The following is a 19459-nucleotide window of genomic DNA, read 5'->3' on the forward strand; positions in this document are numbered from 1 at the left end:
TGACCTCGTGAGGGAACCAATTAGCTGCTGCGAGCTCCAATTAACAAAAGGCTCCCTAATGGGCTCTAATGGATCCAATTAGCGGCGCTAATCAGCTCCTTTGTTGTCTCCCCACATCAGCCAGACTAGAAAAGTCCTGGCGCTCTTGTCAGAACTCCTCTCATGCGCTAATCTCTCTGGCAGCTTTGTCAGCAGAACCAGAACCAGCGTGTAGATCCAGAGATAAAGACCCGCGTCAGCAATGTCCTGCACTAAACTTTGCTCAAATGTCTCGCAGGAAAGAGTCGAAATGAGGGAGGGTGACGGAACCATGGCGGCGACACCGTCATTTTTTCCTGTCAGGCGCCGGTCCGAGAAAACCCATTCTGTGGTTCTGCTCTCGTCTGTGGTGGCTCGTGGAGAGACGGCCCCGCCTGTCACTCAAAACATGATTTTCTTCTCTTCTACCTTTTAATCCCTTGGTCATTAGCGAAGTTCTGATTCTGTCCTTTCTCACCGGGTCAGCCAGCAAACGATGTGTGAGACTGGCAGCGTCTGCAATTTCCTTATTGAATCGTCACAGCTAATTGCTTGCCAGCGATCCTCTGAGGCGCTATGTGCCTGAGAGGCCCTCAAGGGGCCGGGGCCTCCTGCAGGTCCATGGATCCTGGTGGATTAACGGCTCTTTGTCAAATCTTTATTCGCACCACCTTCCAAAAACATCAAGATTCTTTTGATGTTATTTAACCATTTTTTAACTACATTTTTGTTGAATCATAATAATGTGCTTAGTGTCAACTTTCTACTAGAGCTAAAAACTCTGTTTCTTTCAGTCCTGTTGCTTAAATAGTTTTTTGACCTTATTCAACCATTTTGAAACACATTTTTTGTTGAATCGTAATAATGTGCATAGTGTCAACATCATGTTACAGGTAAAAACTCACTCCTGTTACTTTCAGTTATCTAACCAAAATGTGTTTTTTTAATGTTATTTAAACTTATTAAACTAAACTTTTTAGTGTCAACATGCTATTACAGCTAAAAACTCACTCCTGTTACTTTCAGTCGTGTTGCTTAAATCGTTTTTTGATGTTATTTAACCATTTTCAAACTACATTTTTGTTGAATCATAACAATGTGCTCAGTGTCAACTTTCTACTAGAGCTAAAAACTAACTCCTGTTTCTTTCAGTCCTGTTGCTTAAATTGTTTTTTAAACTTATTAAACCATTTTTGTTGTTGAATCGTGATAATGTGATTAGTGTGAACATTATATTACAGGTAAAAACTCACTCCTGTTACTTTCAGTTATCTAACCAAAATGTGTTTTTTTAATGTTATTTAAACATATAAAACTAAACTTTTTACTGTCAACATGCTATTACAGCTAAAAACTCACTCCTGTTACTTTCAGTCGTGTTGCTTAAATAGTTTTTTGATGTTATTTAACCATTTTCAAACTACATTTTTGTTGAATCATAACAATGTGCTCAGTCTCAACTTTCTACTAGAGCTAAAAATTCACCCCTGTTTCTTTCAGTCCTCTTGCTTAAATTGTTTTTTAAACTTATTAAACCATTTTTAAACCATTTTTGTTGTTGTTGAATCGTGATAATGTGATTAGTGTCAACATTATATTACAGGTAAAAACTCACTCCTGTTACTTTCAGTTATGTAACCCTCAACATTTTTTTTGATGCTATTTAAACATATTAAATTAAACTGTTTAGTGTCAACATGCTATTACAGCTAAAAACTCACTCCTGTTACTTTCAGTCGTGTTGCTTGAATAGTTTTTTGATGTTATTTAACCATTTTCAAACTTTATTTTTGTTGAATCATAATAATGTGCTTAGTGTCAAATTTCTACTAGAGCTAAAAACTCACTCCTGTTTCTTTCAGTCTTCTTGCTTAAATTGTTTTTTAAACTCATTAAACCATTTTTAAACAATTTTTGTTGTTGTTGAATCGTGATAATGTGATTAGTGTCAACATTATGTTACAGGTAAAAACTCACTCCTGTTACTTTCAGTTATGTAACCCCAAAAAATGTTGTTGATGCTATTCAAACATATTAAATTAAACTTTTTAGTGTCAACATGTTATTACAGCTAAAAACTCACTCCTGTTACTTTCAGTCGTGTTGCTTGAATAGGTTTTTGATGTTATTTAACCACTTTCAAACTTTATTTTTGTTGAATCATAATAATGTGCTTAGTGTCAAGTTTCTACAAGAGCTAAAAACTCACTCTTGTTTCTTTCAGTCCTCTTGCTTAGATTGTTTTTTGACCTTATTTAATGATATTTAAACATATTTTGTTGAATCCTAATAATATGCTTAGTGTCAACATTATATTACAGGTAAAAAATCACTCCTGTTACTTTCAGTTATGTGACCAAAATGTTTTTTTTAATGTTATTTAAACATATTAAACTATACTTTTTAGTGTCAACATGCTATTACAGCTAAAAACTCAGTCCTGTTACTTTCAGTCTTGTTGCTTGAATATTTTTTTGATGTTATTTAACCATTTTAAAAGTACATTTTTGTTGAATCATAATAATGTGCTCAGTGTCAACTTTCTACAAGAGCTAAAACCTCACTCCTGTTTCTTTCAGTCCTGTTGCTTAAATTGTTTTTTGACCTAATTTAACCATTTTTAAACACATTTTTGTTGAATCATTATAATGTGCTTAGTGTCAACATTATGTTACAGGTAAAAACTCACTCCTGTTACTTTCAGTTATGTAATCAAAATGGTTTTTGTATGTTATTTAAACATATTAAACTAAACTTTTTAGTGTCAATATGCTATAACAGCTAAAAAACTCACTCATGTTACGTTCAGTCAGGTTGAATTAAATAGTTTTTTTTATGTTATTTAATGATTTTCAAACTACATTTTTGTTAAATCATATTAATGTGCTTAGTGTCAACTTTCTACTAGAGCTAAAAACTCTGTTTCTTTCAGTCCTGTTGCTGAAATAGTTTTTTGACCTTATTTAATCATTTTTAAACAATTTTTTTGTTGAATCGTTATAATATGCTTAGTGTCAACATTATGTTACAGGTAAAAAATCACTCCTGTTACTTTCAGTTATGTGACCAAAATGTTTTTTTTAATGTTATTTAAACATATTAAACTATACGTTTTAGTGTCAACATGCTATTACAGCTAAAAACTCAATCCTGTTACTTTCAGTCTTGTTGCTTAAATATTTTTTGATGTTATTTAACCATTTTAAAACAACATTTTTGTTGAATCATAATAATCTGCTCAGTGTCAACTTTCTACAAGAGCTAAAAACTCACTCCTGTTTCTTTCAGTTCTGTTGCTTAAATTATTTTTTGACCTAATTTAACCATTTTTATACACATTTTTTGTCAAATCGTTATAATGTGCTTAGTGTCAACATTATGTTACAGGTAAAAACTCACTCCTGTTACTTTCAGTTATGTAACCAAAATGTTTTTTTTTGTAGGTTATTTAAACATATTAAACTCAACTTTTTAGTGTCAATATGCTATCACAGCTAAAAACTCACTCCTGTTACTTTCAGTCAGGTTGAATTAAATAGTTTTTTTATGTTATTTAACGATTTTCAAACTACATTTTTGTTAAATCATAATAATGTGCTTAGTGTCAACTTTCTACTAGAGATAAAAACTCTGTTTATTTCAGTCCTGTTGCTGAAATAGTTTTTTGACCTTATTTAATCATTTTTAAACAAATGTTTTGTTGAATCGTTAAAATATGCTTAGTGTCAACATTATATTACAGGTAAAACCTCATTCCTGTTACTTTCAGTTATGTAACCAAAATGTTTTTTTAATGTTATTTAAACATATTAAACTAAACTTTTTTCGTGTCAATATGCTATTACAGCTAAAAACTCACTCCTGGTACTTTCAGTCGTGTTGCTTGAATAGTTTTTTTTAATGTCATTTAACCATTTTCAAACTACATTTTGTTGAATCATAATAATGTGCTCAGTGTCAACTTTCTACTAAAGCTAAAACTCACTCCTGTTTCTGTCAGTCCTGTTGCTTGAATTGTTTTTTGACCTTATTTAACCATTAAAAAAAAAATGTTGTTGAATCGTAGTAATGTGCTTAGTGTCAGCATTATATTACAGGTAAAAACTCACTCCTGTTACTTTCAGTTAAGTAACCGGAATGTTTTTTTTAAATGTTATTTAAACATATTAAACTAAACTTTTTAGTGTCAACATGCTATTACAGCTAAAAACTCACTCCTGTTACTTTCAGTCGTGTTGCTTAAATAGTTTTTTGATATTTAACAATTTTCAAACTACATTTTTGTTGAATCATAACAATGTGCTCAGTGTCAACTTTCTACTAGAGCTAAAAACTCACTCCTGTTACTTTCAGTCATGTTGCTTAAATAGTGTTTTGATGTTATTTAACCATTTTCAAACTACATTTTTATTGAATCATAACAATGTGCTCAGTGTCAACTTTCTACTAGACCTAAAAACTCACTCTTGTTTCTTTCAGTCCTCTTGCTTAGATTGTTTGTTGACCTTATTTAATGATATTTAAACACATTTTTTGTTGAATCCTAATAATATGCTTGGTGTCAACATTATATTACAGGTAAAAAAATCACTCCTGTTACTTTCAGTTATGTGACCAAAATGTTTTTTTTAATGTTATTTAAACATATTAAACTATACTTTTTAGTGTCAACATGCTATTGCGGCTAAAAACTCACTCCTGTTACTTTCAGTCCTGTTGCTTAAATTGTTTTTTATCCTTAATCAACCATTTTTAAACAAATGTTTTGTTGAATCGTAATAATGTGCTTAGTGTCAAATTTCTACTAGAGCTAAAAACCCACTCCTGTTTCTTTCAGTCCTGTTGCTTGAATTGTTTTTTGACCTTATTTAACCATTTTTATACACTTTTTTTTTGTCGAATCGTTATAATGTGCTTAGTGTCAACATTATGTTACAGATAAAAACTCAATCTTGTTACTTTCAGTTATGTAACCAAAATGTTTTTTTTAATGTTATTTAAACATATTAAACTAAAGTTTTTAGTGTCAACATGCTATTGCAGCTAAAAACTCACTCCTGTTACTTTCAGTCGTGTTGCTTAAATCGTTTTTTTAATGTTACTTAACCGTTTTAAAACTACATTTTGTTGAATCATAATAATGTGCTTCGTGTCAAATTTCTACTAGAGCTAAAAACCCACTCCTGTTTCTTTCAGTCCTGTTGCTTGAATTGTTTTTTGACCTTATTTAACCATTTTTAAACAAACGTTTTTTTTTTTTATCGTAATAATGTGCTTAGTGTCAACATTATATTACAGGTAAAAACTCACTCCTGTTACTTTCAGTCATGTGACCAAAATGTTTTTTTTAATGTTATTTAAACACATTAAACTAAACTATTTAGTGTCAACATGCTATTGCAGCTAAAAACTCACTCCTGTTACTTTCAGTCCTGTTGCTTAAATTGTTTTTTATCCTTAATCAACCATTTTTAAACAAATGTTTTGTTGAATCGTAATAATGTGCTTAGTGTCAACATTATGTTACAGGTAAAAACTCATTCCTGTTACTTTCAGTTATGTAACCAAAATGTTTTTTAATGTTATTTAACCATATTACACTAAACTTTTTAGTGTCAACATGCTATTACACTAAATTGGCCCTAGTGTGTGAATGTGAGTGTGAATGTTGTCTGTCTATCCGTGTTGGCCCTGCGATGAGGTGGCGACTTGTCCAGGGTGTACCCCGCCTTCCGCCCGATTGTAGCTGAGATAGGCGCCAGCGCCCCCCGCGACCCCGAAAGGGACTAAGCGGTAGAAAATGGATGGATGGGATGGATGCTATTACAGCTAAAATCTCACTCCTGTTACTTTCAATCGTGTTGCTTAAATATTTTTTTGATGTTATTTAACCATATTCAAACTACATTTTTGTTGAATCATAATAATGTGCTTAGTGTCAACATTATATTACAGTTAAAAACTCAATCCTGTTAGTTTCAGTCATGTTACCGAAATGTTTTTTATGTAATTTAAACATATTAAACTAAACGTTTTAGTGTCAACACTCTTATTTATTAGAGCTAAAACAAAGTCCTGTTATTTTCAAACTTGTTGCCTTATTTGCTTTCTGATGTTATTTAACCATTTTTTAATTACATTTTTGTTTAATCGTAATAATGTGCGGAGTGTCAACATTTTATTACAGTTAAAAACTCACTCCTGTTACTTCCAGTCCTGTTGCTTAAATTGTTATTTGATGTTATTTAACCATTTATTTTTAACTACATTTTTGATGAATTGTAATAATGTGCTTAGTGTCAACATTCTATTACAGCTAAAAACCCATTCCTGTTACTTTCAGTCAATTTACTTAAATGTTTTTTATGTTATTTGATCATATTAAACTAAACTTTTTAGTATCAACATGCTCTTACAGCTAAAACAAAGTCCTGTTATTTCCAAGCCTGTTACCTAAATAGTTTTTGATGTTATTTATCTATTTTTAATCATCATTATGTGCTTGCACTGTTTGCATTAATGCACTTTTTGAGTCTTTTTACGCATTGAAATCAGAAAGGACGCGCATTTCCGGAAGCCGACAGGTGAAATGTAATTTAGAAAAAGTTGCAATGTTAACTAATAAAACAAAGCTGTTCTTTTTCTTTCAAACTGTCATTGCTCAAAACATAATATTGAATCAAAATCAAAAATGTTTTTGAATTATTGACCTATCCAAAGCTCTGATTACTTTACATCAAATTTACCACTTTTATATATATATATATATATATATATATATATATATATATATATATATATTACTGTTACTATTACTGACACCTTGTGGCGATGGGAAATGCTGCGCGTCATTAGTTTAGGCACTTCCGGTTTAGTTTAGGCACTTCCGGCTTACGCTGTTAGTTCAGTTCACAAACAATGAGAAGTAGACGAGTTGTGTTAACACTTACAAGCCTTGAAAAGATAAGTCTGTAAGTAAACTGTTTAACTTGTTTACGTAACTCAATACTAAGGTGGGAAGTGGCTAAATTTGATAGTAAGATGTGCATTGAAAAACGATTTTTGTGCACTATTTTAATGAATGTTTGAGGATTTAAAATGGCTGCCGGTTGCATATTTCCACCATCGAAATCGTTTCAACACTCAGCAGTATTTGTTTGGTAATAATGCTGTATATTTGTGTAAAGCTAATGTTTTTCATATTGTGTATTACATTTCAGTTTGTCAATTGAATCATACAGCTTATACATTGTCATCGTGTGTATTTCAGTTTTACAATAATAATAATAATATAAATAAAAATCCAGTACAAGACAAAGCAAGATCAACAACAATAAAGAGCCTAAATGGATTCATCTGCTTTGGAACTTTATTAGAACGTCCTGGATTGGTTGTTAGCTGTCTCCCAAGCTGTATAACCTCAACACATTCAGTGAGGGCAGAACAATATATATATATATATATATATATATATATATATATATATATATATATATATATATATATATATATATATATATGTATGTATGTATGTATATATATAAATTCCACAAATATATTTTGTGGAAGATATTGCATATTTTGTTTGTTTGCCATTAAAAAAAACATAGTTTTCTTTGACAAAAAGGGCAGAAAAAAAAAAAAACTACTTCGAATTTATGGATAGACCTAAAGTTGATGTAGACTCTAGAGATTTAAGCGTTCTATAAATAAAGTATGTATCCACCGGCGCACCATTATCATCATTTCATGGCTGAAGCAAACAACTTTTTATAATTTAATACTGAAATAAATACACCTATATCTTGTAAAATTAAAATATACAAAAAAATACCAGTGGCGGTAAAGATTAGATCCATGAAGGAAAGAAGAAAGTGAATGAAAATATTTACATATGCATAAAAATTATGTTCTTTTGTGACACTTTTTTTTTTTATGAATTAAGTAATGTTTATGACAAAAATTTTCCAAAACACAATACAGACTGTGAGATATAAGGGGATAATGCATACATTTATCATTTATTTTCAAAACGCTTACAAAAAAGTGGTACCCCAAAAATGTACTGTGGGACCCCGTTTTCATGACTTGACCCTCTTTTGGAAATTCCTTGCAACAGTGTGCGTAGTGTTAACATGCTAATGAGTCATTCATGTGACTTTCAGTCCTGTTACTCAATTATATCATATTTGGTTAAGAATGTTGTACAACAAATAAATACAGTTGTCTGAAATGCAACAGCACACATTTTGATTAGCTCAATGTGTGCAATATCCAATTTAGAGATATTATTTTATTCAGAGCAGGGGTCTCCAACCTTAGAAAGCTACTTTTACAAATGTGTCATTTTCATATCTTACCTTAACCCAAAACAATACTGAATAAGCTTGATTTGTCAGAACATGGAAAAAATGTTGCTATCCACAACTCAGAATTTTTTATCAAAACTTTTAAAAATAATTAGTTTTATCTCCATCTTGTATTCTCATATAGAGACGTGAAAACACAAATGCTGTGAAATGATGCTCAATATTACATATTTTATTTACTGATTTATTTACAGCAGATCAGTCACACACGTGCAGAGGTGGGCAGTGACCCAAAAATTGTACCCAAGTAAGAGTACAGTTACCAAAAAGTTCTATTTTGGTTTCATCTGACCACATGACATTCTCCCAATCCTCTGCTAGAAGAAGAATACTGAGTTGCATCCCAAGAACACCATACCTACTGTGAAGCATGGGGGTGGAAACATCATGCGTTGGGGCTGTTTTTCTGCTAAGGGGACAGGACGATTGATCCGTGTTAAGGAAACAATGAATGGGGCCATGTATCGTGAGATTTTGAGCCAATATCTCCTTCCATCAGTGAGACCTTTGAATGGTTGACCAAATACTTATTTTCCGCCATAATTTACAAAAAAAATATTTAAAATTCCTGGATTTTTTTTCACATTCTGTCTCTCACAGTTGAAGTGTACCTATGATGAAAATTACAGACCTCTGTCATCATTTTAAGTGGGAGAACTTGCACAATCGGTGGCTGACTAAATACTTTTTTGCCCCACTGTAGTTCATCAAGAGGACATACGAGCAATATGCTGATGCTGAAACATTGTTGGCCCTGTGATGAGGTGGCAACTTGTCCAGAGTGTACTGCGCTTTCTGCCTGATTGTAGCTGAGATAGCCTCCAGCGCCCCCCGAAACCCCGCAGGGAATAAACGGTAGAAAATGGATGGATTTGAACACACAGCATGCAATAATTATAAATGAAAGTCACATTTTTAACCGCCGTAACGACAAAGACATTTCGGGAGAAAATCTGCACTGTAACACAACATAAACACAACAGAACAAATACCCTGAAGCCCTTGCAGCACTAACTCGCCGAAATCGGAGGTTTCAAGGTTGGCAAGTATGCAGTACACTGGGATCTGGTTCTCGTTCAGGACCGGTTTTCATTTCCCATCCCTAATAGTCACAAATAGGAATCGCGATTCATTCTAAAATCGATTATTTTTGACACCCCTATTGATGGCAACTTGGCAGAGGACATTGAAGACTTCCAGTGTGTGTTTGTGTGTTTATTGACACGCCTCTGATGCTGACATGGTCAAGAACACGATCGAATGGCGTGTGAACGCTAACAAGCATCGATGCTGCATTGAGCAAAGACAAACATCCTGCTCACCTGCGACTTTCAGGTCTTTAGGGGTTGGAAAGGACGTGAGGACGCTCGATTAGAACATATCCTTACAAACTTGGACAGCACAAAATGTTTCCATTTAATTACTGTCCTTTTATATTTGTTGTAGTTTTTTTTAGTTTTCATTGTCTTATCTTTACTTCCTGCATCCAATAGTTTTGTCCACATTGTATCTTTTTGGATGTCAAAATGATTGACAGGTTGACTTTTGATGTTTGTGTTGTGTCCCTCTAAGTGCAGGGGCGGGCCGTGCATTTCACCCAGTGCTGTCCTATGTAGTCCATCCATCCATCCATCTTCTTCCGCTTATCTGAGGTCGGGTCGCGGGGGCAGCAGCCTAAGCAGAGAAGCCCAGACTTCCCTCTCCCCAGCCACTTCGTCCAGCTCTTCCCTGGGGATCCCAAGGCGTTCCCAGGCCAGCCGGGAGACATAGTCTTCCCAACGTGTCCTGGGTCTTCCCCGTGGCCTCCTACCGGTCGGACGTTCCAGATGCCCGAACCACCTCATCTGGCTCCTCTTGATTTGGAGGAGCAGCGGCTTTACTTTGAGCTCCTCCCGGATGACAGAGCTTCTCACCCTATCTTTAAGGGAGCGCGCCGCCACACGGTGGAGGAAACTCGTTGTACCCGCTTGTACCCGTGATCTTGTCCTTTCGGTCATGACCCAAAGCTCATGACCATAGGTGAGGATGGGAACGTAGATCGACCGGTAAATTGAGAGCTTTGCCTTCCGGCTCAGCTCCTTCTTCACCACAACGGATCGATACAGCGTCCGCATTACTGAAGACGCCGCACCGATCCGCCTGTCGATCTCACGATCCACTCTTCCCTCACTCGTGAACAAGACTCCTAGGTACTTGAACTCCTCCACTTGGGGCAAGATCTCCTCCCCGACCAGGAGATGGCACTCCACCCTTTTCCGGGCGAGAACCATGGACTCGGACTAAGAGGTGCTGATTCTCATCCCAGCCGCTTCACACTCCGCTGCGAACCGATCAAATGAGAGCTGAAGATCTTGGCCAGATGAAGCCTTCAGGACCACATCATCTGCAAAAAGCAGAGACCTAATCCTGCAGCCACCAACCAGATCCCTGCACCGCCCTGACTGCGCCTAGAAATTCTGTCCATAAAAGTTATGAACAGAATCGGTGACAATGGGCAGCCTTGGCGGAGTTCAACCCTCACTGGAAACGTGTCCGACTTACTGCCGGCAATGCGGAGCAAGCTCTGACACTGATCATACAGGGAGCGGACCGCCACAATCACACAGTCCGTTACCCCATACTCTCTGAGCACTCCCCACAGGACTTCCCGAGTTACACGGTCGAATGCCTTCTCCAAGTCCAAAAAGCACATGTAGACTGGTTGGGCAAACTCCCATGCACCCTCAAGGACCCTGCCGAGAGTATAGAGCTGGTACACAGTTCCATGACCAGGACGAAAACCACACTGTTCCTTTCGAATCCGAGGTTCGACTATCTGGCGTAGCTTCCTCTCCAGTACACCTGAATAGATCTTACCGGGAAAGCTCAGGAGTGTGATCCCACGATAGTTGGAACACACCCTCCGGTCCCCCTTCTTATAGAGAGGAACCACCACCCCGGTCTGCCAATCCAGAGGTACCGCCCCCGATGTCCACGCGATGCTGCAGAGTCTTGTCAACCAAGACAGCCCTACAGCATCCAGAGCCTTAAGGAACTCCGGGCGGATCTCATCCACCCCCGGGGCCTTGCCACCGAGGAGCTATGTCCCACTTAGATAAATACCTCTCATAACACCATCATTTGTGTTGCCACCGACCACGGCTGGAAAAATACGACACAGAAACAAACCTGCAAATTAGTGGCCATAATGAACCACCTCCAGTCAACTGCGTGCAAAACAGGCTACTTTCTGGCGCAATACACAAAGCAATACACCCACATCTGCGATTAAAACATAACTCCATGTGGTACTGTCAACATTATAATAATTGTATAAACATAACAAACGTGAAAAAAAGTAATACAATATTTGAACTCATAATTTTCAGCCTTCCTCAGAAGCCAGGAGCCAGGGTTACTGCACCTGTGTAAAATAACCCCCCCCATCTTGTCCAAATCAGCCCAAACTTGATACATTAATTTGTGATGCAAACATGTTTTGTCTTGCTATTATAGTTTTTAAGTTATCAAGTTATTGGGGACGGCGTGGCGCGGTTGGGAGAGTGGCCGTGCCAGCAACCTGAGGGTTCCCGGTTCAAACCCCACCTTCTACCAACATCGTCATGTCCGTTGTGTCCTTGAGAAGACACTTCACCCTTGCTCCTGATGGGTCGTGGTTAGGGCCTTGCATGGCAGCTCCCGCCATCAGTGTGTGAATGTGTGTGTGAATGGGTGAATGTGGAAATAGTGTCAAATCGCTTTGAACACCTGGAAGGTAGAAAAGCGCTATACAAGTATAACCCTTTTAATACTTTAAAGTTAAGTTAAAGTACCAATGATTGTCACACACACACACACTAGGTGTGGTGATATTTGTCCTCTGCATTTGACCCATCCCCTTGTTCACGCCCTGGGAAGTGAGGGGAGCAGTGGGCAGCAGCGGTGCCACGCCCGGGAATCGTTTATGGTGATTTAACCCCCAATTCCGAAGCCTTGATTATGAGTGCCAAGCAGGGAGGCAACGGGTTCCATTTTTATAGTCTTTGGTATGACTCGGCCGGGGTTTGAACTCACGACCTACCGATCTCAGTGCGGACATTCTAACCACTAGTTCACTGAGTAGGTCAATGCAATCGTTTGTGCTACAATTGTGCTGGTTGTTTTTTTGGTCTAACTATTCTATACTATTTTTAATGTATTAATGTTTTATGGTTATATGTCATCAACGTGTAATTAATGTGTTAATTATTATAACTAGACCCCACCTTGTCAAAAGCACCCCAAACATTCCCCATTTGTTTGTGCTACGTCTGTGCTTGTTTGTGCATCAAAAAATATTTTGTCATAACTATTATAATTTTGTAGTTACTATTGTTTTGTGTTACATCTGCGTAAAGTTCGCCCATCTTATTCAAATCTCCCCAAACTGGTCTCAATTGTTTGTGCTACGTTTGTGCTGGTGTGTGATGCAAACATTTTTGTTCTAACTATTATAGTTTCTAGGTAATTCTTGTTTTTATGGTATTTAAGCATTTATTATATAGTACCAACCTGTCAACCTGAATAATTTAAAATCTTAAAAATGTTTGCAGCACAAAAGTTTGGGGTGGTTGGGACATCACAAGTTACAAGTATTTTAGAACAACTTAAAGAACGTTATGGCACTAACAAAACATTTTGCAGCACAAACGATTGGGACAAGTTTGGTGAGATTTGGACAAGGTGGGGGGGACTTCACACAGGTGGTTACCGCTCATGGTTGGTTTGATTTGAAGTGGCAGACAAACAGGATAAGGGGACGGCCGACATCGTCTTACGAGATCTAGCTCAGTGCTTCTCAAATGGGGGTATTTGAAGGTATGCCAAAGGGTACGTAAGAGTTTTAAAAAATATTCTAAAAATAGCAACAATTAAAAAATCCTATATAGATATATGTATTAAATAATACTTCAACAAAATATGAATGTAAGTTCATAAACATGCCTACTCATTGGACTAGTGGTTAGAGTGTCCGCCCTGAGATCGGTAGGTCGTGAGTTCAAATCCCAGCCGAGTTATACCAAAGACTGTAAAAATGGGAGCCATTACCTCCCTGCTTGGCACACAGCATCAAGGGTTGGAATTGGGGGTTAAATCACCAAAAATGATTCCCGGGCGCGGCACCGCTGCTGCTCACTGCTCCCGTCACCTCCCAGGGGGTGATCAAGGGTGATGGATCAAATGCAGAGAATAATTTCCCCACACCTAGTGTGTGTGTGACAATCATTGGTACTTTAACTTTTTAACTTAACTGGGAAAATAAATGCAACAAAGCAATATTCAATGTTGACAGCTAGATTTTTTGTGGACACGTTCCATAAATACTGATGTTAGAGATTTTTTTTTTTTTTTTTTTTTTGGTGAAGGAATGTTTAGAATTAAGTTGATGAATCCAAATGGATCTCTATTACAATCCCTAAAGAGGGCACTTTAAGTTGATGATTACTTCTATGTGTAGAAATCTTTATTTATAATTGAATCACTTGTTTATTTTTCAACAAGTTTTTAGTTAATTGTATATCTTTTTTCCCAAAATAGTTCAAGAAAGACCACTACAAATGAGCAATATTTTGCACTGTTATACAATTTAATAAATCAGAAACTGATGACATAGTGCTGTATTTTACTTCATTATCTCTTTTTTTCAAACAAAAATGCTTTGCGCTGATTAGGGGATACTTTAATTAAAAAAAAATGTTCACAGGGGGTACAACACTGAAAAAAGGTTGAGAACCACTGATCTAGCTTATCTTGAAATGTCCTCAAAAATGGCCTGGCAAACATTTATCTTCAACCCAATCAAGTCTAAGTTTTGCTCTCCTTCGGCCATCGTGGGTTAAAAAAACATTTCGCTGCTAGCCAAGTGTGGGTCGTTTGTGTGTGCTCAGCCCTTCCTGGTTTTGCAATTGACAACTTGTGATTGGATACTCTGTAGCGAGTATCCAATCACAGGAGACGTGAATGTCACAATCATTGTTTCAACGTGAAGCCGCCTAGATGGGCTACTGTCAACAACTTGTGATGCGATTGGCTATTGCAACTGTCTATCAACTGTATGTGCCTCGCTCGCATACACTGCACAGACTGCCACGGTGTTGATTCAGAAGCCCTCAGGCAGATTTCACACACCTCTGGCAAAAAGCTAGCTGAATTCTGACTAGATAATAGCTCTAATGTAACAGCAGCAACACTGCCTGATATGACATGAAGACAATATAATGAATAATTGTTTCTATATTTATGGAAAGTGAATTGAAAATAAAATTAACTTTTGTTAATGTATGGTCATGACTCATGTAAACGCAGCAGAGAAGGCCTTGCTGGCCCTGACCACTGTCCCAACTTCTTACACTTGCTGAGTCAGCTGTAAGGCCTGCTTTGTTGTTGTTGTTCAGCAGGTATGTGGCGCCCTCTAGCGGTCAAATCTTTGTCTTCCACGTCTTGTCCTCACGTCGTCTTGGTGTCTTGCAGGTTCCTGATCGTTCTGGGATGTTTGATTCTGGCAGTGCTGACCACCTTCCGAGAACACGAGAAGACATCTGCTCATTGGCTGGTGGTCCTGGTGAGCGTTCATGCACGCACACGCACAGACTTTTTGAAGGGCAGGGACAAAGTGGGAAAAAAAAGGTCACAAACAGCACGTCTTTGCCACTGAAGAGGGCACCTTAAAGTGAAGTGAATTGATATTTATATAGCGCTTTTCTCTCGTGACTCAATGTGCTTTACATAGTGAATTGGATTATCTAAGTTACATTTAAACAAACATGTTTTTATGTTGTTTAAAGCGCACCTTATATGTAAAACACTAACAGACTAGTTAGGTTAGTTTGTTGTTAGGATCAAAATCCACAAGAATAGTGTGGACTCAGTGGTGGACTGTAAAGAACACACACAGACATTATATTTGATGGGAAAAAAGCTGTTAAATTTGGCAGAGTCTTAAAGAGGAACATTATCACAATTTCAGAAGGGTTAAAACCAATAAAAAACAGTTCGCAATGGCTTATTTTATTTTTTTCAAAATTTTACCCATCATGGAATATCCCGAAAAAAGGCTCTAAAGTGCCTGATTTTCGCTATCTGTAAATCCACCCGTCCATTTTCCTCTGACGTCACTGCGTGACGCCAATACAAACAAACATGGCGGATAGAACAGCAAGATATAGCGACATTAGCTCGGATTCAGACTCGGATTTCAGCGGCTTAAGCGATTAAACAGATTAAGCATGTATTGAAACGGATGGTTGGAGTGTGGAGGCAGATAGCGAAAACGAAATTGAAGAAGAAACTGAAGCTATTGAGCGAATAGCTATTGAAGCTATTCGGTGATCGCCTTCTAACCAACGATTGCATCTTTTGACCACTGGAGCAACTTAAATCCGTCGATTGGTAAGTGTTTGTTTGGCATTAAATGTGGGTGGAGGGAAAGGCTGGATGCAAATATAGCTACAAATGTACATACAGCTAGCCTAAATAGCATGTTAGGTTAGCATCGATTAGCTGGCAGTCATGCCGTGACCAAATACGTCTGATTAGCACATAAGTCAATAACATCAACAAAACTCACCTTTATGATTTTGTTGACTTTATTGTTGGAAATGCATCTGCTTTGAGTGTCGCAGGATATCCACACATATCTGTCGTCGCATCGCTATTGTTGGTAAAATGTGGAGAACAAACGACGGACTTTTGCATCTTTTGACACTGGTGCAACTTGAATCCGTCGATTGGTTTGTGTTTGTTTGGCATTAAATCTGGGTGGAGGGAAAGGCTGGATGCAAATATAGCTACAAATGAGGCATAACGATGCAATATGTACATACAGCTAGCCTGAATAGCTTGTTCGCATCGATTAGCATGCCATGCTAATAGATGCACACTCCACGTAAGTCAACTTGAATCTGTCCCTGATCGTGTTGTTACACACTCCGACAACACACCGGCGAGGCATGATGTCTCCAAGGTATGGAAAACAGTCGAAAAATCGGAAAATAACAGAGCTGATTTGACTTGTGTGTGTAATGTGTTTGAGAAAATGGCGAATTGCTTCCTATTGTAACATCACAGGTCAAAGGTCATCGCTCCAACAGCGAACAATTGAAAGGCGTTTAAATCGCCAAATTCACCTGTGGAAGTCTGCTGCTTCCGGGTTCTCGGGACCACCAAGGACTGACATGACAAGCTTCCAAGTTCGACAATATTTACTTTCTTCAATAATATTTCCTGCTTTACAGCAATTGTCTCACTTCCCAATGTCACTCTCTGCCTTTCGGCATTGTCGTCTGTCCAACTCTTTCTCCCGCCGCCTCCCGCTTGCGGCCTTTTAACAGAACGACAGGTGATTAGATGAACACTTTCAGCTGTCATCCACTCACCTGTCGCCAACCTCGAAGCCGGCCCTGCCACACCCCGCTTCCCAGCAGGCGCGCAGGCCACGCCCACCACATACCTCCACCGCCCGACTCAGGCCGGGACGCTGTCCGGCCGCCCCCCCCCCCCCCCCCCCCCCCCCCTTACTGGAAGAGAGCGGGACAGGAAGTCAGCCACGGCCATCTGTGCACCCGTTCTGTGGATCACTCTGAAGTTGTAGGGTTGCAACGCCAGATGCCAACGGGTGATCCGCGCGTTAGCATCCTTCATGCGGTGGAGCCACTGGAGGGGTTTGTGGTCCGAGCAGAGGCTGAATGAGCGCCCCAGGAGGTAGTATCGGAGGGCCCCGACCGCCCATCGAATGGCGAGGCACTCCCTCTCCACTGTGCTGTACCTCACCTCCCTTTCAGATAGCTTTCGGCTGATGTAAAAGATGGGTCGGTCGACGCCCTCCACCTGCTGGGACAAAACAGCTCCCAGTCCTCTGCCCGACGCGTCCGCCTGCAGACAAAACGGGAGAGAAAAATCAGGCATTTGCAGGACCGGCTCCTCGCAGAGGGCCTTCTTAACCCTCTCAAACGTCTGCTGGCACTGCTCCGTCCACTGGACCAGATCTGGGGCACCCTTTCGGGTGAGGTCAGTTATTGGGCTGGTCAGGTCCGCAAACCGGGGGATAAACCTCCAGTAGTACCCTGCCAGACCCAAAAACTGCCTCACCTCTTTTTTCGTCTTGGGGTTTGGGCAGGCCGCAATCGCCGCTGTTTTATCTACCTGCGGCCGCACCAGCCCCCCTCCCAAGTGGCACCCCAAATACTGTACTTCCCTCCGGCCAACTGCACACTTCGCCGGGTTGGCGGTGAGCCCCGCCTGCCTCAGGGACTCGAGCACTGCCCCCACCCGCTGCATGTGTTGTTCCCAGCCGCTACTCTGGATGATGACATCATCCAGGTAGTCGGCCGCGTATGCAGCGTGGGGTCGCAGCACCCGGTCCAAGCCAAACGGGAGTGTGACAACTTGGTACAAACCTTCCGGAGTGGAAAAGGCAGTTTTTTCCTTGGACTCTGGTGACAAGGGAATCTGCCAGTAGCCCTTGGTCAAATCCAGTGTCGTGAAAAAACGAGCAGTGCCCAGCCGGTCTAGGAGCACGTCGACTCGGGGCATTGAGTACGCATCAAATCGTGACACTTCATTCACCTTGCGGTAATCCACACAGAACCGTACAGACCCATCTTTCTTCCCTACAAGAACAATGGGGCTACACCACGCACTGTGGGATTTTTCTATTACTCCTAATTCCAGCATGGATTTTAATTCCTCCCAAACTATTTTACGCTTGTGTTCGGGGAGCCTGTATGGCCGAGAGCGCACCGTAATCCCCGGGCTGGTCGATATGATGCTGAATGAGGTTCGTGCGGCCGGGCCGAGGGGAGAACACGTCAGAGAAGCACTGCTGCAACATCCGCCTTCTGCGCTAATGTGAGCTGGTTATCACAGGGGAGAGGAGAGGGAGGGACAGAGCGGGGGATCTCTGGTCCCAACTCCTCCTCCTCTCTCACTACCGTTACCATGGAGACAGGCTGCGCCTCCCTCCATGCCTTTAACAGGTTAAGATGGTAGATTTGCATGTCTCCGCCCCGGTCCGAGCGTCGAACCTCGTAATCCACATCACCCACTTGCCGCGTGACTTCAAAGAGTCCTTGCCACTTTGCAAGTAATTTTGAGCTGGATGTTGTGGGTAATACAAGGACTTTTTCTCCCGGTGAACATTTTCTTAGCTTGGTTCCCTTGTTGTACGTGCGCTGTTGTCGTTCCTGGGCACGGAGCAAATTCTCACGTGATAATTGCGCCACGGTGTGGAGTTTTGCTCGCATGTCCAGAACGTACTGCACTTCATTTTTGCTGGAGCTTGGACTTTCCTCCCAACTTTCTTTAATTACGTCCAACACCCCGCGTGGTTTTCTGCCGTATAACAACTCAAAAGGCGTAAAGCCAGTGGAGGATTGGGGTACCTCCCGCATCGCAAATATGAGGGGATCAAGCCATTTATACCAATGTGGTTTGTCCTTGTGCGTAAACTTACGGATCATGGTTTTTAGCGTTTTGTTTAGTCGCTCCACCAGCCCATCCGTTTGTGGATGGTACACGCTGGTGCGGATCGCTTTAATTCCCAATAATCCGTACAGTTCCTTTATCGTGCGTGACATAAAGGACATGCCCTGGTCAGTCAAAATCTCTTTCGGGATTCCAACTCGGGAAATTACCTGAAATAGCGCTTGCGCCACACTCTTTGCAGAGATGGAGCGCAGCGGCACTGCTTCGGGGTAGCACGTTGCGTAATCCACCAGAACAAACACAAAGCGATACCCCCGTGAGCTCGGGTGAAATGGTTCGATGAGGTCCATCCCAATTCTGTCGAATGGGACCTCCATGAGCGGCAATGGGCGCAAAGGGGCCTTCGGTGGGCCGCTGGGTTCACCAGCTGGCAGTCCGGACAGGCGGCGCACCAGCGGCGCACGTCTGCCCGGATGCCTGGCCAATAGAATCGGACCATGACCCGATTCAGTGTTTTATCATACCCCAAATGTCCGGCCATAAGATTAATATGCGCCGCCTGGAAAACCATTTCCTGGCGGCGTTTCGGCACCAACAACTGGGTGATTTCCTCTCCTGTTTGAGTGTCACAG

The 19459-nt window shown here is 39.8% G+C and overlaps 1 protein-coding gene across 1 annotated transcript in view; it reads left to right on the forward strand.

Moving 5' to 3' along the window:
• Nucleotides 1–19459, forward strand: part of kcnq3 (potassium voltage-gated channel, KQT-like subfamily, member 3) — an 81148-nt gene that overhangs the window by 42525 nt on the left and 19164 nt on the right. The window contains exon 3 of the mRNA XM_061920710.1: nt 14877–14967. Coding sequence (XP_061776694.1) covers nt 14877–14967 — 91 coding nt within the window. The remainder of the gene's footprint in view (nt 1–14876; nt 14968–19459) is intronic.

This window comes from Nerophis ophidion, linkage group LG14 (assembly GCF_033978795.1).
Source record: "Nerophis ophidion isolate RoL-2023_Sa linkage group LG14, RoL_Noph_v1.0, whole genome shotgun sequence".
Taxonomy (NCBI): Eukaryota; Metazoa; Chordata; class Actinopteri; order Syngnathiformes; family Syngnathidae; genus Nerophis; species Nerophis ophidion.